This window comes from Hemicordylus capensis, chromosome 2, assembly GCF_027244095.1.
Source record: "Hemicordylus capensis ecotype Gifberg chromosome 2, rHemCap1.1.pri, whole genome shotgun sequence".
Lineage (NCBI taxonomy): Eukaryota > Metazoa > Chordata > Lepidosauria > Squamata > Cordylidae > Hemicordylus > Hemicordylus capensis.
The window spans coordinates 190687885-190710219 of NC_069658.1; the positions used below are offsets into that span (position 1 = coordinate 190687885).

General features: G+C 44.1%; 1 protein-coding gene and 1 long non-coding RNA gene across 10 annotated transcripts in view; one reads left to right on the forward strand and one right to left on the reverse strand.

The window, feature by feature from the left end:
* Positions 1-6499, reverse strand: part of LOC128344669 (uncharacterized) — a 45301-nt gene extending 38802 nt beyond the window's left edge. Inside the window, exons 1-2 of the long non-coding RNA XR_008315978.1 lie at positions 6414-6499; positions 108-209 (exon numbers count right to left, since the gene is read on the reverse strand). This is a non-coding gene — a long non-coding RNA (uncharacterized LOC128344669). The remainder of the gene's footprint in view (positions 1-107; positions 210-6413) is intronic.
* LPAR2 (lysophosphatidic acid receptor 2) overlaps positions 1-22335 on the forward strand; it is a 45182-nt gene that overhangs the window by 13377 nt on the left and 9470 nt on the right. For 3 of the 9 annotated variants that reach the window (XM_053295315.1, XM_053295319.1, XM_053295314.1), the window contains exon 2: positions 16038-16789. In XM_053295315.1, coding sequence (XP_053151290.1) covers positions 16057-16789 — 733 coding nt within the window. In that variant the 5' untranslated portion in view covers positions 16038-16056. Of the gene's footprint in view, positions 1-6133; positions 6727-6766; positions 6897-7498; positions 7631-15616; positions 15941-16037; positions 16790-22335 lie in introns of those variants that run through there. The other 6 variants (XM_053295316.1, XM_053295318.1, XM_053295317.1 and 3 more) reach the window with 6 other exon arrangements.

Consider the following 22335-nt stretch of genomic DNA (forward strand, 5'->3'; position numbering starts at 1 on the left):
GGGAGAGGGAACCAAATTTAAGACTCCTGGCTTCATTTCCCAGTGCTTGGAAATGAAGCTGGTTTATGAGAACTATTAATCTGCCCCCCTCCCCCCACCTCCATTACCTTAGTAATCATTACCAAGATGCTTGAAAATCTTCACGGGGTGGAGCTATCAATCCAATGTCCAGAGATGCTCAGTGGTTCTGTTACCAAGACATATGGCATCTAAGGCAAAACACATAACTGAAGTTAGCATCTTTAAGAACTCAGAGCCCCCCCACCCACCCACCCATCTTTAACTACTGGTCCATGTTTGCTTTATGGCAGGGAAAGAAATCTCTTTTTAGCTAGAGGACATATTGTGAATTTAAAACTGATTTGTGGGAAGACGCTTTATGTGGCAAATGGCTTGCTGGGTGTACACTAACGTTTCTTATGGCAAACTGTCTAACATGTGGATCTGCCTGCATTCTTACATGTTAATATTTGAACATATATCCTAACACATAGGATGCATACACAAAGAGGAGAGCTCGTCTTGTAGTAGCAAGCATGACTTGTCCCCTTAGCTAAGCAGGGTCTGCCCTGGTTGCACATGAATGGAAGACTAGAAGTGTGAGCACTGTCAGATATTCCCCTCAGGGGATGGAGCCACTCTGGGAAGAGCAGAAGGTTTCAAGTTCCCTCCCTGGCTTCTCCAAGATAGGCCTGAGAGAGACTCCTGCCTGCAACCTTGGAGAAGCTGCTGCCAGTCTGTGAAGACAATACTGAGCTAGATGGATCAATAGTGTGACTCAATCTATGGCAGCTTCCTATGTTCCTATGACACCTTTTCACTCTAAATAGAGTGATCCCCTACTTAGAGGCTCCTGGGCCTCTATTATGGGACAGTGAGTAATCCAATAGGTTTTTTTCTATCACCTTCAGCTCTGTGAAGAAACATTCTACCTGTTGGATTTCTTATACAACTAAACTATATAATGTACAAAGATGCATATGACTCTGTTTGTTTTAATGAATAAAAGTAGGCATCGCTTTTCTCATCATGGAGCGGTGTTGACAGGCAAACCAGCATCTGTTGAGTTCCACAAGGGAAGGAAGCTCTGTCAGGAAAGAAGCTGACAGCCCTAACTGTGAGCATGACATAACATAACCACCTGGTTCCAGACTTGCATTTTCAGACTGGAATTTTCTCTGCATATTTCTAGGACAACTCTTTCTCTGAATAACTAGGACAAACTGACCTTTTACCAAGCTGACTGGCAAGTTACTTAGTAGACACCCATTGTCCCAGCCCCACCCTTTCTCTTTCTTTTGTTAACACCAGCTTGGGTAAGACCAGTTCACACAAACCCAGGGCGGAAACTACCAGTGTGAGAGGAAGGAAGGTGCACACAGCCTCTCTTTCTCCCAGAAGGGTTGCCAACATTTCAAAAAGCCACCCTAGCAACAACTGGATGTTCAGATAATGGCCAATGTTAATGCTAATCTCCATGCTGTGAAAAACTTTACTTGCCTATTTTCTGCACATCCAGTTGATGCTAAAGACATAAAAGCAGGCCATTCTGGTCAGTTGGCAACCTTATTTCCCCAGCTACACAGCTAGGACTGAGAGCCAGGCTAAAAGAATGGCCGGTCAAATGAATGAGAACCACCTCCGGACCGGTCCGGACCCATCCCTATTCCTGATTCCTTAAGACAGCTCTGGGCCTATAGCCTTCCGGTGGTGGTGGTGGTGGTGGTAGAATGGCCTGCTCAGGGCCCACCCAGGAAGGAGGATGAGACACATGGAGGGCAGTTTGCTGAGAGTCCTCTGGAAACTGGAATCAGCCCCAGGCAGGATAGCAAATGTCAGTTGCTAGCGAGAGCTCTAGAATGTTCCTGTAGTTGGCTTTGCATGGAATCCATCGGTGTGAATGCACAGGGGTCCCAGAAAAGAGCCGCTCTGTTTTCATTGAACAAATACTTTTATATGTCTACACTACACAATGCTAGCGCAGACCTGCGATCTCTTTTTCCTGCCCTTTTCATGAACTTTTATTAGCAGTTTAATATGCAGAGGTTTAGCAGCTAGGGAAAGTTTTGCTTCATACAGAAATAAAATATTCCCCTACTTAAGGAGCCTTGTTAGGGAAATGTTGGCAGCAACCCTATGTACAATGCCACCTGATATCCAGCTGAGAAAATGTGTTCAGATACCTCCCCCCAAAAAAGCCATTAGAAACAAAATGTTATCCTAATTAAACTTTTGATATTACAATTTCCCCACGCAGAGTGCTTTACACTTGTAATTCATACTCACATGAACCGTGCAACACAGGAAATAATTATTCCCATGACATAGCTGGGGTTTCTAGTTGGAAAATAGAACATTGTTCAAGAATTTGAACCCAGTGCTCCCAAAGCTAACTCCTAACAATCCACACGTTTCTGGGAAGTCATTTTATATCCAAATTAGTAAGCACTGTCCTCCAAAACCACCTTTTTTTCTTCTTTAAATAAACTGGACATAATTCATTTAAGAAACAGGAAAGAGGGGAGCTGCTGAGTTTGGCACATTTCTATCTCTCCCTCTCACATTTGTTTATAGTGTTGTGTTGTTTCACAGTTACATAATGTATTTTGCCTGCCTAATTAGTTCATCAGGCAACTCAGCAGAGGCAGCCAGGTGTCAAGAGACAGAGTCTACAACCAAACACAGGCTGTGGAATGATGAATTCCTCTAGGGGTTTGGCCCCAGTTAGCTGTTGCTCAGCAGGAGTGTGTCATCTCCCTAGGCAGGACAGAGAAAGGGAAGACAGAACTCTCATCAGCCTTGAGGGAAAAGAATGCCACACAATTCTTGTCCTATAGTATCCTGCTGTGCGAGATGAGCCTTGAATGGCTTATAAGTTTCTCTCTCATGGTCTTGTTATCTATCTATCACATTTATATACCACCTGATACTTGTATCTCTAGACACACATTCCATTTAGAATGGAATGCAGCTGCAGAAAGCATGGGACTGACTCAAGGTCCAAAAAGCCCTAGATGCAGGGCTGTGAGTCATGACAAGATTCCACACAATTTGGGCAGTGGGTGGCTACAGAAATCAGTTCACTGTAAATCTGTGGGGCTTTCTTTACAAGCAAGTTTCTAGTCCTTGTGGTTATGAAGATATTATTAGAGTAACCAACTCCCCCCGCCCCGGCCTGGTTCTTTAATAAAAGTCTAACATGGAATATGTAGCAAGCAAAGATCTTTGTGGCATGGAGATAAATGATGGGAAAGCTTCTTAATTAACTTTTGTATGTTAGGCAGCTATTAACAAGAGCTCCAGCAGAGAATAAGCTGACAGTCTTTGTTCTACGAAGGGGCTAGAGACAGATCTACTTAGCGGTCATGAGATAAGGGTACAAGTGCATGTGTGGATTGCTAACTGGCTGAAAGACAGGAAACAGAGGGTAGGTATAAATGGAGAGTTTTCACAATGGAGGGAAGTAAGAAGTGGGGTCCCCCAGGGATCTGTACTGGGACCGGTGCTTTTTAATTTATTCATCAATGATCTAGAAGCAGGGGTAAGTAGCGAGGTGGCCAAATTCGCAGATGATACCAACTCTTCCGGGTAGTGAAATCCAAAACGGATTGTGAGCAGCTCCAAAAGGATCTCTCCAAACTGGAGGAGTGGGCGACAAAATGGCAAATGCAGTTCAATGTTAGCAAGCGTCAAATGATGCACATTGGGACAAAAAACCCCAAATTCAAGGGGTTCATATTCATATCGCATATATGCTGATGGGATCCGAGCTGTCGGTGACTGACCAGGAAAGGGACCTTGGGGTTGTGGTGGACAGCTCGTTAAAAGTGTCGACTCAATGTGTGGCAGCTGTGAAAAAGGCTAATTCCATGCTAGGGATCATTAGAAAGGGGATTGAAAATAAAATGGCTAATATTATAATGCCCTTATACAAAACTATGGTGTGACCACACTTGGAGTACTGTGTACAATTCTGGTCACCACATCTTAAAAAGGTCATTGTTGAACTGGAAAAGGTGCAGAAGAGGGCAACCAAGATGACCAGGGGCCTAGAGCACATTTCTTATGACGCAAGACTACAACATCTGGGGCTTTTTAGTTTAGAAAAAAGACGACTGCGGGGAGACCTGATAGAGGTCTATAAAATCATGCATGGTTTGGAGAAATTGGAGAGAGAGAAATTCTTTTCCCTCTCACACAACACTAGAACCAGAGGTCACTCCATGAAATTGATTGCCAGGAGGTCTAGGACCAACAAACGGAAGTACTTTTTCACACAACACGTGATCCACTTGTGGAACTCTCTGCCACAGGACGTGGTGACAGCCAACAACCTGGATGGCTTTAAGGGGTTTGGATAACTTCATGGGGTTTGGATAACTTCAATGGCTACTAGTGGGAGGGCTGTGGGCCACCTCTGGTCTCAAAGGCAGGATGGCTCTGAGAACCAGTTGCAGGGGAGTAATGGCAGGAGAGAGGGCACACCCTCAACTCCTGCCTGTGGCTTCCAGCAGCATCTGTTGGGCCACTGTGAGAAACAGGATGCTGGACTAGATGGGCCTTGGGCCTGATCCAGCAGGGCTGTTCTTATGTTAATCTTCAGCACCTTCAGAAAGCTACAATTCCAAGGACTCCTTTGTGGGGGGGAAGTGTCAGCCTTGGATTGAAATAATGCTACGGGGAAAGCTTTGAAGGCTAGTACCATTACTACATTCCACTGACTTTCTGTCCAAGTCCATCTATGTGATACTATTGCCTGCTTACCCTAAGAAGGGGACTAAGGTAGGTCCTCCCCCACCATGAGGGGATTTGTTTAACAGGTGCAAGGCAGGCAGAAGTTTATTTGGTTCTGCTTTCCCTAACATTAAATAATGGAGGTGAAAGCTGCAAAGCAGAATTTCTTCCTTGCATCCAGCTGTTAAAGGCACAGAGGCTCTACTGGGAATAAGAGATTGCACTCTTTTGTACACTGGCTTTGGAGTAAGTCCCACTGAACATGAGCCCATCTGTGGACTTTACCATCCAGGTAAAAATGCATAGCATTGGGCTACTGCAGATGCAACTTCAGATTTCTTTTAAAAAAACACCAAAAAAACACCTGGAGAAAGGGGTATTTAGAATTTCACATTCCTTTCTTCAACAAATCCAATTTCTGAAACAAGAGCATTCCAAATCTGCGAGCAAAGCTGACAGTTTGAGCAAACAAGGTCCAGAGCACAGTCAATAATAGGCAAGAGGCAAAATAAATTCACAGCCCAGCCCCATCTGGTTAACTCAGAAGTAAGTCCCAACTGTGTTCCATGGGACTTGTTCCGAAGCAAATATTCATAGAACTGCACCCCTGCAGAACTTAAAGGAGGATGGGCTACACTGATGCTAATCTAGGATTTAGGTGTATAGTTGGGGGTATGCACATGATAGTCCAAAGCAGGGCCAGATTAAGCCAGTGCGGGGCCTGTAGCATATGTTATAAAGGGGCCCTAATTTTTTTTTTTAATGCACATAAATATTAAAATGTAAATTATTTACTTGCATAGTAAAGTAATTCAATTTTTTTCATTTGCTATATTTTGGAGTATGAGAGACCAAGCCACAAACTCACACTTGCTACAACAACAGTGAACATTTATATACCGTTTTTCAATCAAAATTCTCAAAGTGGTTTACATAGAAAAATAAAGAGTGGATAGATGCTTCTCTGTCTCCAAAGGGCTTACGCTCTAAAAAGAAAAATGTGGTAGGCACCAGGAACAGCCGCTGGACAGATGCTGTGCTGGGCCTTCTCTTAAAAGGCATATTTAGCAGGAAAGGGATATTTTCTCTAACATGGACCAAATAAAACAGGTAAAGTTTTAACTTTAATTCCCCGTTGGAAGCCAGGCATGCAGGGCCCTCAAAAACGTGGGGCCCGTAGCAAATGCTACATTTGCTACTACGTTAATCTGCCTCTGGTCCAAGGCCTCAATCTGGTTCCAAGCAGAGCTCTTGATCCTAATTATCTCCCTTATTGTGTGCCTTATTCCACCTGCAAAGCCTTCTCTAGCACTCTCCCTTCCCAACAGGAACAGCAACAGGTGCTCTGACAGAGTCCTCCCCTGATGAGACTCTGTTGTTATCTGGGACTCAAGACTCTTACTCTTTCTATTCCTTTCCGATGATATGATAAACAAGGGAAGTTCTGTCAGAGTAGCAAGTGCACGCGTCAGGGAGAGCAAGGCTTCTGTTGCTGTTTCCATGGGAAGAGAGAACAAAAGAGCCCTTTGCTTCTGATTCTGTTTCAGTAGAAGTCAGTCAATAGATGCCTCCAGTGCTGCCAGCCTTTTTATCCCTTGCTCATTTCAAAATATGGCCCTGTTAAATTACTTGCCACCCCATTAAGGTTGCCTGTTGACCAGGGGTAAAAACATCCCTACCCAGCTTGCTACTATGTCAGCAGCTTGATCTGAAGAAGAAGAGGGAAAGAAGCAGGTGAAACTTCTCACAGCATGGAGATAGGTTCTCACTTGCTCATGTCTGCTGATCACGCTGCTGTTAAAGGTCAAGCCACTATGGCCGCCTGAGAAGTTGGGAATGGGAACTTTGCATTCAGGGGAGTATAGTGATCCAACTAATCCAGAGGTTCCTGTGTCTTTGAGGGAATGTCAGCAGGTGAAGCTCTGCAATATTATGTGTCATGAGAAGCAATAGCTCTGTGATTCACCCACCCACCCCCAAGAACCCTTGAAGGTAAAGGAGCAATGGTTTCACTTGGTTCCTTCTTCTATACAGACATTTATGCAGTTGTTGGTTATGTAGGAAAGCGATCTTTAGATGCAGCTACATTTTTATTTTTAAAAGAGGAAAACCAGTAGAGGTTTTGTGTTGTCCTTGCTGCATTTTGGATATATGGAGGAGAGGTCTGTAGTAGACTTTCTACTGGTCTTCTGATGACAAAGATCAAATTATTCATTTTACTATTGTAGTTTAGTTCCAGATGATGTTAGCTGTAATAATGTTCTGTAGTTAACCTTTGAATTGTGGTTCATTCAGCTTTTGCTCTCTGTCAGTCTCTGTAAATTAACTTGCTATTATTTCCTGTACTTCAACTGTTCCTCTAAATTCTCAGGTCCTAGGGCTTAGATGGCTCATTGTTTTTTAATTTAATTGTTCATAATCTTTATTTGGCAGGGAAATCTGGAAACTATGAATGGCTAAGCAGAGAGAGCATGTTCACAAACTGATTTGAAAATATCCCCAAGATATTCCTTTTTGCGACTTCTTTAAATGTCCACATTTAGACATTCTACCTGTATTTGACTCATGATCAACAGTTGGGAGTAATGGTTGCAGTTCACAAGTGGATTTCACCCATAATAGTTGGATTTAAGCTGATTGGGTCTTATTTATTTCTGTGGGGCTGAACAATGCCATGAGGGGACAATTTACTCTGAGGCCCCCAAATATGCTATTGTCTACTGACATTTTGGGGGTGGGGGACAGGAGGAGGGCCTAAGACTAATGTTTTGGCCTGGGTTACTTCTTCGTGGCTCTGCAGCTGAATCAACTTGCAGGTTGAAAGATTTGAATATTTTTCCTAAGAGGTCTGAACTGCTCAGCAAGACTTGGTATACTACTGTCCTTAAACAAAGGGGTAAGAAACTCCAACCATCCTTCAACATTTGTCTCCTTTTAGCTTGGAATACTGATATTTTGTGACAAAGGCGTATGGGTCAGGAGGACTAAGGGATATAATTAAGATGTTAGAGGGAACATGAGCTCATTGGCGAGTCATAATTGAAAGCAGAAAAATGTGGGCTTGTTTGTGCTAAGTTTGTGGCAGAGAAGAACATAACCATCTTCAATGAGGCCTTATGAGTTCTTGGAAGTATCTCTGTGTATTATTGCGGTAGTAACCATTTATCAGATAGAAACCATGGAATCTTGTAATTCATTAACATTGCTGGTGTAGTTAGATTTAATACTTAAATACCCACAACTTAGTCCTTTCAGTTTCTGAACTGAGCATGTGCAGCTCTTCCACAGCAAAAACTGGAATTAAGGTGACAGTTGTGGTACTGTTATAGGCACCTATTGGCTGTTGTCAGTGTCATCACTGGTGACTCACAACACAAATGCCATGCACCACCTTCATGCCCAGTAATGTGTGCATTGAAGGTTGGTAAAGCACTGCTGCTTCACTTTTTGAAGCTCTGCTTTTACAGGGGAGGGATTAGGAATGGAAAATTGTTGCTTCTGTAGAAATGCCCTACCACTTCAAGTTTCTTTCCTTGAGTGGAGGAAAACGATTGACTTTGGGGGAAATGTGTGCACCCCCACCTCTATAATACAATTACGTTAGAGTACAGAGCAGACTTCATGAGTTGTCTCCTACAGCTGTATATGTACTTCAAGGAAACTCCTCAAGAAACTATTCCTAGTCTCTGCAATAACAATTTCCTATTTGCATTTTCTGCACCCTTTGGGACTCTTGTAGGCGCCTGTCCTGGAATCAGGCACTTGGTAATGCACACTAGAGAAAAGACAGCGCCTACAGCTGCACAGACGCACAGTGCCGTTGGATTTCTGTTTGGCCACCGAACGATAAACATGTATGGTCTGGGCTTTGATAATTTCTGAGGCAGAACAGCTGTGGTAACAAACTCTCTGGCGACTACATCTCCCACGCCCACAACTTGGGAGGAAATATTCCTGAGGAAGGGTTTCTTATCAGATTTGGGCAATTTTTCCAGGCTTGGCCTGTATCTTGTCCCAAGAGTTCTGCATCTTCAGCAAAACTGAGCGAGTGAAGGCCAAACCTCTACTCCTTGTCATCCCTTATCCTCTCTCAGCTTTTAAAGCAATAATTTCTGCAAGCCACATCCGTCCCCCCCCCGCTCCTTCTAGGTCTTAAGAATTCCAGCCCAAACCGGAAAACCTTTATCCAGTTTACGCCACTTAACACAGATTAGACATGTAGGTAAAAGTTGAGGGTTGGTTTACTTACGGACCCCTTATGGATAATAACGAGTTTCGTTTCTCTCTCTATCTCTTGTCCCCTGACAAAGGCATTGTATCTTTAGCAGCTGCATGCCAAGCAGGAACGGAAGAAGTGTAGCTTTAAATGACTTGTTGAATTTCTGCCTGCTAAATGAACAGAATCTCTGTGGTGAGGATCAGGGAGCCGCAACCCTGTATTGGTCTCCATGCTACAGTAGATATGTTCTTTAGAACTGTCGGATGAAATACAGAGGAGGATGGAAGTGAACTGGTAAGCTATGGGGGATAGTTACATGCTTGTTGGGCAGCTTCTGGTTAGGTGAGAATCCGCAGCATAGTTCCTCAATTCAAATTTTGAACAATTCTGGGCCAGCTTGAGAAAATCTTAAGCAGCTGCTTTCCCCTCCAACCCACCCACTCCCGCCAAGTTTCTCCCATCATACAGGAATGTGAAAGTCTGGAGGTCAGTGGTAGAGCACCTGCACGCAGAATATCACTGCCTAGGTTCTATGCCTAACATGTCCAGGTACAGCTGGGGAAAGACCCATGTCTGAAACCCTGGAGAGCTGCTGTCAGTCAGTCAGTCATAGAACAGTCTTGCTCAACTTTGGTCCCCCAGCTGTTTTTGCACTACAGCTCCCATAATCCCCAACCACAGTGGCCAATAGCCAGGGATTATGGGAGTAGTACACCAACATCTGCAGGAGGGCTGAAGTGGAGCAGCCCTGTTATAGACAGTCCTGAGCTAGACAGACTAATGGTCCAACAAGGCAGCGTCATGTGTAGAAACAACTAGATAATCTAGGCTGTATATGGCTGCAGCCAAAGCGCACGTGTGCTCTCTCTCGCTCTCTCTGTTAAAAATATTAAAATGTAAGCCCAGCAGATCAAAATTCTGCAAATATGAAGATGAATTCTATGACCTGTATATGCAAAGCACATTCCCATAACTGCTTTACTCATCAAAAAATTGCAGAATGATGCAATGTTGCATAATTATTATTTTGCTAATGCTGGGTGGGGTAAGGACACCGAAGCCTCACCCCTAAGTACTGAATATTTTAAGCCAGGTTTTGGCTTCTGAGACTTCAGCTTATTGGGGCACGGAGATAAAAGTCCATTTTCACTACTGTAAATAAAATACTTTCAAGTACATGATTACAGCCGTAATTGGTAGGAACTTCTAATGAAAGCTGAGATTCCTATGTGCCCAAGTAAAGAGATGATGATGAGAGAGAACCTAGCTACTTAAAATGACTTTAAGTCTCCAGGTCAAGATGAATTAAATCCCCAGGTACTGAAGGGACATGAAAATGTGATCTCCAATTACTGTTTGTAATCTCTGAAAACTCCAGAAGAAGACCGGAGACAAGCAAATGTTGTTCCTGTCTTCAAAAGGGGGGAAAGGGAGGAGCCAGGAAACTACAGACCTGTCAAATTGATGATGATACTTGGCAATATACTAGAACAGATTATTAAGTAGTTAGTATGCAAGCACTAGAAAATAATCTAGTGATTAGTAGGAGTCAGCATGTATTGGTCAACAAGAAGTCACTGATCTATTTTGTTATTCTAACAGAACTACTAATTTAGTAGATCATGGCATCGCTGTGGACCTAGTTTATCTTTATTTCAGCAAAGCATTTTATAGAATATTTGATATTATTGTTGACAGGTTGGTAAAATGTGCGCTTGATGATGCTACTGTTAGGTGAATTCACAGTTGGCTGAACAGCTGTACCCAGTAAAGGTAAAGAGTGCTGTCGAGTCGATGTCAACTCCTGGTGACCACAGAGCCCTGTGGTTGGCTTTGGTTGAATACAGGAAGGGTTTACCATTGCCATCTCCTGTGCAGTATTCGATTATGCCTTTCAGCATCTTCCTGTATCGCTGCTGCCTGATATAGTCTGGGAAACATACCAGCAAGGATTTGAACCAGCAGCATCTTGCTCCCTAGGCAAGTTACTTCCCCGCTGTGCTGCAAGTACTCATTAATGGGCTACATCATCCTGGAGGGAAATATCAAGCAGAGTGCTAAGGCTTGGTCCTGGGTCCTGTGCTGTTCAAAACTTTCATAAATGACTTGGAGAGAGTAGAGGAGATGCCCTATAAAATGACATGGAGATAACTAACACCTTGGAAAACAGACTCAAGATTCAATCTGATCTGGACAGGCCTCAATATTGGACCAAGCCTACCAGATAACATTGAGGAGAGACAAATGTAAAGTCCTGCGTTTGGGTAAGAAAAATCAAAAGTACAAATACAGGATAGAGGAAACTAGACAGCAGTACATGAGAAGAGGACCTCAGTTTCTTAGGTGGACAACAAGTTGAACGTGAACCAACCGTGTAATGCCGCTGTCAAAAGGCTAATGCAATGTTAGGTTGCATTTCCAGAAGCATAGTGTGTAGGTCATAATTGCTGCACTCTATTCTGTGCTGATCAGACCTCTTTGGAATAATGCGTTCAATTCTGGGCCCTTTGTTCTAAGAAGGATGTTGATAAACTAAGAGCCAGCATGGTGTAGTGGCTAGAGTGCCGGAATAGGACTGAGGAGACCTGAGTTCAGATCCCCATTCAGCCATGGAACTAGCTGGGTAGTTCTGGGCCAGTCACCCTCTCTCAGCCTAACCTACTTCACAGGGTTGTTGTTTTGAGGAGAAACCTAAGTATGTAGTACACTGCTCTGGGCTCCTCGGAGGAAGAGCAGGATATAAAATGTAAAAATAAATAAATAAAAAATAAAACAGATGCAGAGAAGGACAGCAAAGATGGTGAAGGATCTGGAAACCAAGTTCTGTGAGGAACGATCAAAGGAGCTGGTTTCGCTTGGAGATGAAAAGACTAAGGGGAGATGCAATAGCTGTCTTCAAATATCTGAAGGGCTGTCACAGAGAAGAAGGAACAGGCTTGTTCTTTGTTGCTCCTGAGGGCAGGACTAGAACTAATGGATTGCAATGACAAGAAAGCTGGTTTAGGCTAAACATTAGGAAGAGCAGCCACTGTCAAACAGCTTTTACACTTAAAAACAGTCTGCCTTGTTCATTGGTGAACTGGAACATTGGAGAGCTGGTCTTGTGGTAGCAAGCATGACTTGTCCCCTTAGCTAAGCAGGGTCTGCCCTGGTTGCATATGAATGGGAGACTAGAAGTGTGAACACTTCTATTCCCTTTCTGGGGGATGGAGCCACTCTGGGAAGAGCAGAAGGTTTCAAGTTTCCTCCCTGGCAGCATCTCCAAGTTAGGGCTGAGAGAGCACCGTTGGAGAAGCTGCTGCCAGTCTATGTAGACAGTACTGAGCTAGATAGACCAATGGTCTGACTCAGTCTATGGCAGCTTCCTCTGTTCCTATGCTGCTGTAGGTTTTCAAACAGAGGCTGGACAACCATCTGTCAGGGATGCTGTAGAACAGGGATTCTCAACGTGTGGGTCCCCAGATGTAACTGGACTTCAACTCCCATAATTCCTAACCAAAGGCCACTGGGGCTGGGGATTATGGGAATTGAAGTCCAATAACATCAGGGGACCCACACGTTGAGAAACCCTGCTGTAGAAGTTCCCTGCACCGAGCAAGGTCCCTCGCAACTCTAAATCTCTCTGATTCTTGGAGTCAGATGGCACATTATTCTAAGCACATGCTTTGCAAGTGTGTGCTTGTTTTAAATGTTAGACAGCAGCTGGATTGGGATTGCAGTGTGGAAGGGGGCTTTAACCTATTAACAATGGTCCCAGGCTGGACTGCACTGCATCTCTCTTGGCTGTGGCTGCTAAGGAAAAACAATTCCCATTGGCATCAAAGCACAGGCAAAACATGTTGTTTGGCCCTTGAGAAGCCAAATTCTGTACCCATCACCCCATTCTGTACTTCTTTGTGCAACCACAGCTGCACTGCAACACTCGTGACTCTAAGGGCAGTTATGGTGGTGCTGTGGGCATCCACAAGGCAATGCGGGGGGAGTAGCCCCCTCTCTCCCCACCTCCAGGATGCCCATGTATGGTACCCTGTGAACATAAAGTGACCGCTGGCTGCTGCAACGGCTGTGTGCTGCCCAGTTCAGTTTCACTTCTCCACAAGACCCTGCACTTCTTAAATGGAGCATGACTTGATTGCAATGATTGCAAAGAACGTGCTGCTCAGAGAGTTGCAATGAGCTATCTGCAATTTAGAGAGGTAAGCCTGCTGAGAATCTGGCATCAAACCTGGCAGAAAGAGCGACTTCCATAGCTGTAGATAAGCGCTTGGCAATGTGCAGAGTATCTTCTGTCAGCTCGGAAGCCAAAAGAGATATTGGGTAAGGCTTGAAGTGTTTCCCTATGCAGAAAAGACAGTGGTGTCTCCTATCCCCCTTTAGGCCTTCGCAGTGTGTGTCTGCCAACACATCTGAAATTCTTCAGAATGCCCAATATGTAAACTTGAATAATGCAGATTTGTAGTATTTATTTGGAACACAGACATGGGGTTTTCTTGACACTTTGGTATTCTTTGCCCCCCCCCTTCCGAGTATCATTCTTGCTGCTGCTTGAGCTAATACTAAATGGAATGTAACAAACATCCATATGCACCCCCTGGGGACCAGATGTTCCATTAGGAGTTTGTCCATAAACAGCTAATTAATCCTATTAATACTGGAGATTAATTTCCATTATTAAGTACCTCTCATAACAGCTTCATTCAACCACTGCTAATATCATAAGTAGAGAAGGCAGCTCAGTGGAGCTGTAGCTCAGTGGTAGAGCATCGGCTTTGTTTGCAGAAGGTCCCAGGTTCAATCCCCGGCATCCTCAGGTAGGGCTGGGAAAGATTCCAGCCTGGAACCTTGCAGAGCTGCTGCCAGTCAGTGGAGACAGTATTGTGCTAGAAGGACCCGTGGTCTGACCTGTGAAATGCACTCTGTGCATACAACCTGATTCTATGCTTGTTACCTTCTTACTGTCCAGTGAGTTTGAAGGGATTTACATTCAAGAAAATGTACACAGGATTCCAGTCCTAAAATAGCTACCTATAACAGATACTGAATGATGTACAGTGCCATATTTATTGGCCCTAAACCCCTTCCATAATGAGATTACTTCCTCCCTGGTGGCAGCTTTAAAGCCCCAGATTTTTTTTTTTAATGAAAGGGGAACAATATACCTGGGCTGGTTGTTTCAAGAGTCAAAATGTTTGTGCCTCAAAGGGAAAACTACTGCAGGACAAACGGAAGATAAACTGGGGTTACCAGTTCTATGTTCTATGGATGAGATTTAAAAGATATAAAATATAAGGCAAAACTTATATAATTTATATTATTATATTATTATACTTATATAATAATAAAACTTATATGATAAGTTTTCAAACATGAGGCTGGGGATGATGGGAATCATAGTCTGACAGCATTTGAGGAGCCAGGTTTGTGAACCCCTGATGCATGCACTTTTGCATGAGTTTGTTCTTTTTTGTTTCCTTACAATCAGGGCTTGAATTAGGAACTTGCTGAGCTAAAGGTATAAATTTGTATAGTCTGAGCTACAAAACCATTTTTTAAAAATTTAAAGTTGTCTTCATGAGGTGGAGCTACGATAGTGTGTAGACCTCATTTTATTCCATGCTTCTCATTCACCAAGTTGAGCTTGATAGAGTTTATCTGAAACGGAAATGGAGGCTGCTGTCTGTGACAACCAGACTTTTTCCTATGTGTGAACAGCTTCAGTGACTAAACAGGCGTCTGTAAAAGCCAAAGACAGGAAGTGCATGTGGCTTCTCTCAAAGATGCAGGCCGTTCAGTTGGTGGGTTGTACTCAGATCTACGATCATGGGTTGCGTCATTGGCTAATGGTTGGCCAGGCAGGTCAAACACAGATCAAGGACCCACATATGCCCATTCAACCCCTGAAGTCCTGGAGGATTTGCTGCTGCTCCCCACTACCACTCAGTAAGCCAGGGCCCAATGGTGAGGCTTACTTGGCAGCTTTTGAGGAACAGCACCAGTACAGTAGCTGATGTCAGTCCTCCTTTATGCTACTGCAGAGCGAAGAAGCTGAAAGAGGACTTGCACCCACCCCTTACCAACTGAGTTTTTAGTGTGTATGTTTTGGTTGGGCATCATCTGTTAACCAGACAGTGGATTCGTAAGAGTCCTCCTTCAGCACTGCCACGGTAGCCATGGATAGTGGCATGAAAGAGGACACATGTCTGTCTGCCCAGTACTCAGGCATCATGGGGAGGGGTAGCATGGACCCATATGTGGACCCATGCCATCAAGAGGCAAGGGCAGCATGCCATGGGGTGGATCCCTCAGGGTTTTGCCACAGGGCCCCCCGAGACCAGATACCCACTTTGCCTAAGATGGCCATGCTGCTGACATCCACTCGTGTTTTTTATTCTCCTTTCAAAATGAAAGTTGAGCAGTGCAAGTGGAAAAGGAATGATGTATGCCATAAACAATGAACAAGACTGCTGTCTTGTAGGCTGGTGTTCAAAGGTGTGTCCCAGGTCTAAGCAGATTAAAGGCAGCTACTGTGGTTGAGTTTACACTAGAAACAGATTCCTGCCTAGATAGTTTTAACATCTCCCTGATGAAGGGAAATTTCTCCCTTTCCCCCAATCCCTCTGTAGTTCATCTATGATGACATTGCCTGTTTCCTCTTATTCACAGGACAAAGTTTTTATCAAACAAACAAACAAACCAGTAAGTTTTTCTGTAAACAAGATCTGCTAGTAAGTCAGAGCACCACATGGGCTGTATGCATCATGGGGAAACTATACAAGAAGTTGAGACCCAGCTGGAATCCTGACTGTTCACCATGCTGATGCCGTGATCTTTGGTAGAAGCATGACAGTACTAAGAGAAGACCTGTATATCTTTTTGCCAGTCGGGCTATGTGGTGACGATAGCATCACAGGAATGTATGAGTGACTGGACTTGTTTTGGTCTGGAATGAGCACAAGAAGTTGGAGAACAATCCAGGCAGGAAAGGTGGTGAGAACTAGTTTGGCCTCCCTGTCCTCTTCCTGAAGTCTGAAAGTAGGCTGAGCAAAAGACTTTACTTTCTTCTTGTTTTCCCTTTTCCACCCAGGGATCAACTGCTTGACAAGATGAGCCACTGTTATTACAATGAGACAATCGCGTTCTTCTACAACCGGAGTGGGAAGGAACTATCCCTCATATGGCGACCCAAGGATTCCTTGGTGGTAGGGCTTGGCTTGACGGTCAGCATCATCGTCCTTCTCACCAACTTGCTGGTCATCACTGCCATTATTATCAACAAGCGCTTCCACTACCCTATCTATTACCTGCTGGGGAATCTGGCAGCTGCTGATCTCTTTGCCGGCATTGCATACATGTTCCTGATGTTTCATACGGGACCCAGGACTGCCCAGCTCTCTCTCAAGACCTGGTTTATCAGGCAGAGCCTCTTGGACACCAGCTTGACTGCCTCAGTGGTCAACCTCTTGGCCATTGCAGTGGAGCGGCACCAGACAGTGTTCACCATGCAGCTCCACAGCAAGATGTCCAATCAGCGAGTGATGATCCTTATCTGCTGCATCTGGATCACAGCCCTGCTGCTGGGCCTCATCCCCTCCTATGGTTGGCACTGTCTGTGTAACCTTAACAATTGCTCCAAAATGGCACCCCTCTACAGCCGCAGCTATTTGACCTTCTGGGCTCTCTCCAATCTCTTCATGTTCCTTGTCATGGTGGTTGTATACACTCACATCTTCATCTATGTCAAGAGGAAAATGGCACGGATGTCCAAGCACACCAACTTCCACCCACGCTACAAAGAGACAATGATCAACCTCATCAAGACAGTCATTATTATCCTGAGTAAGTATTCATGGCCTTGGAGCTCCAGTCTCCCATTAAGCAGAGGGGTTTTTTGGGGGGTGGGGCATAAGATATATACCCATGCCTTCTTCTAAAAAAGAAAATACTGGTATCCTCTCAATTGTTAGTGGACAAGTGTAGTTGTTGGTTGGTGAAGATGGCAGCTTTGTGGATAGCACACTCTTAAAAGTGATTAACTTGGTTTGATGGTCACAATCTTGGCATAAATTTATGGGTATAAACCAGCGATGGCCAGCTGAGGACCCATAAGATAGGAACGGGGAAATCCCCAGTTTGAATCTAGTTGCTGCCATAAATGTAATGAGTGGCTGTAAACAAGAAATCCAGGGCCGTCCCCTTCCCCACTCCCAATTTTCAATATGGGGATGATAATGACTTACCATTTGGGAATATACCAAATAATGTATATGAACATAAGAACAGCCCTGCTGGATGAGGCCCAAGGCCCATCTAGTCCAGCATCCTGTTTCACACAGTGGCCCACCAGATGCCACTGGAAGCCTACAGGTAGGAGTTAAGGGTATGCCCCCTCTCCTGCTGTTACTCCCCTGCAACTGATATTCAGAGGCATCCTGCCTCTGAGGCTAGAGGTGGCCTATAGCCCTCCGACTAGTAGCCATTGATAGACCTCTCCTCCATGATTGTATCCAAACCCCTTTCAAAGCCATTCAGGTTGATGGCTGTCACCACACCTCATGGCAGAGAATTCCACAAATTGATTATGCGTTATATGAAAAAGTACTTCCATTTGTTAGTTCTAAATTTCCTGGCAATTAGTTTCATGGGATGACCCCTGGTTCTAGTGTTATGTGTGAGAGAGAAAAAATTAGACCTCTATCATGTCTTCCCGCAGTCGTCTTTTTTTCTAAACTAAAAAGCTCCAGGTGTTGTAGCCTTGCCTCATAAGGAAGGTGCTCTAGGCCCCTGATCATCTTAGTTGCCCTCTTCTGCACCTTTTCCAGTTCTACAATGTCCTTTTTTAGATGTGGTGACCAGAATTGTACGCAGTACTCCAAGTGTGGCTGCACCATAGTTTTGTATAAGGGCATTATAATATTAGCTGTTTTATTTTCAGTCCCCTTCCTAATGATCCTTAGCATGGAATTGGCCTTTTTCACAGCTGCCGCACATTGAGTCGACACTTTCAATGAGCTGTCCACCACAACCCCAAGATCCCTCTCCTGGTCAGTCACCAACACTTCTGATCCTATCAGCATATACTTGAATTTGGGGTTTTTTGTCCTAATGTGCAACACTCTACACTTGCCAACATTGAACCGCATTTGCCATTTTGTTGCCCACTCACCCAATTTTGAGAGATCCTTTTGGAGCTCCTTACAATCCGTTTTGGATTTCACTACCTGAAAGAGTTTGGTATCATCTGCAAATTTGGCCACCCCGCAGCTTACCCATACTTCTAGATCATTTATAAATAAATTAAAAAGCACCATTCCGAGTACAGATCCCTGGGGGACCCTACTTCTTACTTCCTCCAATGTGAAAACTCTCCATTTATGAAACACTCTGGATGCTCTAAAGCACTATATAAATAAATACTTCTTTCTGCAAAGCAACTTAATATGGCCCTGAGTGCCCTACCTAATCTTAATTGAGCCAGTGTGGTATAGTAGTTAGAGTGCTGGACTAGGACCGGGGAGACCCAAGTTCAAATCCCCATTCAGCCATGATACTAGCTGGATGTGACTCTGGGCCAGTCACTTCTCTCTCAGCCTAACCTACTTCACAGGGTTGTTGTGAAGAGAAACTTAAGTATGTAGTACACTGCTCTGGGCTCCTTGGAGGAAGATATAAAATGGGATATAAAAATTTATATCTGGGATATAAAAATATAAATTAATAAATATGAATTAATCAAGGAAAGTGTTTGCCTTACTCACAAAAAAACAAACTGCTTTCAATAGCTGCATGGGATGGGGAGAGAAATTCCAGACTTGGAATGCTGCATTTCCTATTGAGTTCTATATGTAATAGTCCAGGTTATTCCCAAATGGTCCATAAATGGTGGAGTCAATGCTGCTAGATCAGACCTGCTTAACTCCCCCCCGCCGCCGCTGTTTTTGGACTACAGCTCCCATAACCCTCAGCCATAGTAGCCAATAGCCAAGGAGTATGGGAGTTGTAGGCCAACATTTGCAAGAGGGCCAAAGTTGAGCAGGCCTGTGCTAGATGGTATTGATTCCATTACAAAGCCTGACAACTGAGTTGCCTTAACAATACACTTCTAAACCCCCAACCACTGTTTTGGAGAGTACTGTAAACTCCTAAATACAAATGATGGCAACCTCTGATCTATTGCCATTCATCTTCATGCTGTCTTTCTATACTCAGAGTTCATAATTGTTCACAACTGTGGTTACTGAGGAAGGTGCAGTACCCCGGCAAATAAAGCCACGTTATTTACTAGTCCCCACAGAGCTTTATTCCTTGCCTGCCCACATGTGTTTTAGCTGGGCTAAAGGGACGGGGTGGAGGGGAGCCAGGAATATCCTCTACAAAGGAAATGGCTGGCCAATAGTCCACACCACCACCAACCAGTCCATCCCACCCTGCACTGTCCACTCTGTGATTGGCAGCAGAACTCCAAGGTCTTGGGTGAGAGGAGAAAGACTTTCTCCAGCCCTGCTACCTGATCTCCACTGGAGATGATGGGGGCTGAACGTGGGGCCTTCTGTGTACAAAGCATGTGACTTGCTACTAGGGTATGATCCCTTCAAAATGTATGAAGTTGCTCGGAAGCATGCATGGTGTTGGATGCTTCTGAACAAGATGAGCAGGAGAGCTACCTACTATGATTCATCCCAAAGGGGCTGAGCTTTGGCTGCTGTTGGGGACTGTGTTGCTTTGCCTGAGGGAAGCAGCAGGAAATTGCTCTCCCTTAACGGAGACAGTGTGGAATCGAGCCATATCCTAACAGGGTTGCTCCAGATAAGTCTGCTAAAGTTTCATTCCCAGAGGGCTTAGTGAGAGCCAAGAGAAATGTAATTAGGCTGCCTTCAGTGCTGATGAGCAATCTTGGCTCTGCATAGGCACGTGTGGACGTGTGACCAGAGGATGATGTGAGGAATGTATCCCGAGGCCAGAGGGGAAAGGAACTTCCTCAAGTGGAATCCTGGATCATTCTGCTATAGCATAGGAACAGATATTTATTTTATTGAACAATGTTTATGTGAGCTTTAGTAAACTGAGAGCAAAATTAGGCACAGCACATTAATCCTTGAGAACAGCGAGTTTAGATCATAGTTGGTTTATGTACTCTTCCCTCTATAATTTAGAACCAATGCACATCGGATCTATGGCATGTCAATTGTTTGGTTTACAGTGCAATGTAAGCAAAAGCACAAATTACCCCAGGAAACTGCAATTTAAAGGCTGACAGTGGGAGAAATTACAAATGCAGCTGCTTGCACTTGAGCTTCATGCTCAGCTGAGGATGAGAACTAAAGGATTAGGCCCAAACCAAATACTTCTCTGGAAAAAGGAGTCAAAGGAAGAGAGACGTGGGATTCTGGAGAGGTACTATAGAATGGCTGTTGTTAGTTACCGAGAAATTGTGATATTGCTGTCCTGAGTTAAGGTGTAACCTTTTCCCAATGTTCGGACACTATTATAACATGAAAGCAATCAGTGTGTAACTTGGCACCCAGACTACCTCAGGAAAAGTATAATGTAGCCAGTTTCCAGACAAATCCACTGAAAGCTGACTAAAGACAGTTTAAAAGACACATTTAAGTGTGTCCCCTCTGCGACCACTTTTTTTTTGGTGCCAAACTAAAACCTACTTTCATGTCTTACTGTTTAGATTATGTCAAGAATTCAAGCCAATTGCAGAGGTCTGCCCCTTCCACTGGCCTGGTGAAAATCAGTTGTTTAATTCTTCTTCTTCTTCTTCTTCTTTTTTGGAAGATATTGGGGGTTTAAAACAACTTGCTGAATTCCAATGCATTTGTGGGCAAATACAGGGATCCACAAATGTAGGACTCGTTAATTAACCAGCTATTGTTTGTGCCTGCCACCAACCCACTCTCTTTCCTTAAATCCTTTCTGGAACACTGGCAGAGGGCTTGGAGAAGAAGCAGATCTTGTCTCATTTGCACTGGGATATGAAGAGGGAAGGAAACAGTGGGAACCTTCTCCTCCTGCTCAAAAGGAATTTCTTCTGTTTCTTACCTTCTCAAAAACAGCACCAAAAATGAGACCTCTGCGGAGGCAATCTGTCTAGTGCTAGGTGTCCTGTTCACCAGAGGGCTGGGGGCACTTGCTGCTGGAAAGTGGATTTGTGGATGCCTGGGCAAATATATTGCAACATATATTTGCCAAAAACAGGTGGAGCAAAAGTCCCAATAAATTACTGATTGGCCAAGTGAATTGTTCCTGAGTGAAGACTCCTCCCCAGCAGAAAAATAGTCACCCTGGCAAGTTCTCTTAGAGGTGGGGTGGCAGGAGGCTGTATTCCCTTCTTGTTTGTTAGGGCTAAGGAAGGCTGCTGCTCCTTCTTCTGTGTGACATAGTAAGCAGAGTAGGGAGAAACAGGAATTCTCTCTCTCTCTCTCTCTCTCTCTCCCTCTCTCCCTCCCTCTCCCTCCTTCTCCCTGTACTTTTGCTTTCCTATTTAAAAGGTCATTTTTGCCTCTCTTTGCCTCTGTTTCCAATCTATAAACTGCATTATTTTAATATGCTCAAGCATTCGACTTACAATCCATGTTGTGACTTCAATCGTAGTCTGTGGCTTTATTCACTTATTTGAATAATCTCTGTGTGATGTGTTCTCCAAAGGATTAACTTCATATCCATTCTATGATAATTGGACTGCATTCCACGGTTGTGAGCCACTCGCTCAGCTTCAGCACCTCCCCACCCCCCAATCGAAGAGATTTGGAGATGATAATGTTGTATAGTTATTGAAATATTGGTCAAACAGTGGACATCATAAAAGCAGGGATACTCGTTGGTCTACCTTGCAGGCTTTGTATAAATATACAAACCTCTCAAAGAGAGCTTGAGACTTCCAGCCAGGTTTGGCCAATGATATGGGGAGTGAAGTGGACTCTCTGCCTGCTTGATGCAGGGTATGGGCAGGTGCTAGTGAGGTGGGGATCTCAGCTTCACTTTGAGCGGCACCTCTCCTTGAGTTGCCCCTGAAGACTTCAACCGCAAAGGAGAAGGTTCCAAAAAGACAAAAGGTAAACCACAAATTAGGACCTCAATACAACACCAAGATACAAACATGTAAAAAGGAATCTGTACTGATACTACAAACAACTGCAAATACAAAGAATGGCCAATAAATGCATATACAATAAGTTCTGGTAAGAACTTATCTGCCTACTTTCACTATAGTCTTAATTCATGATTGCTATATGTTCATGTGCCCACCATCTTGAACTGGGGTGAATGACATCATTACATACTATCCCTTGGAGGTCTCCCTGCAACTGTACCAAATCTGGTTCAAATTGGTCCAGGCATTGTGAAGTTGATAGGGGGACACACATAGAAAGCTGGGT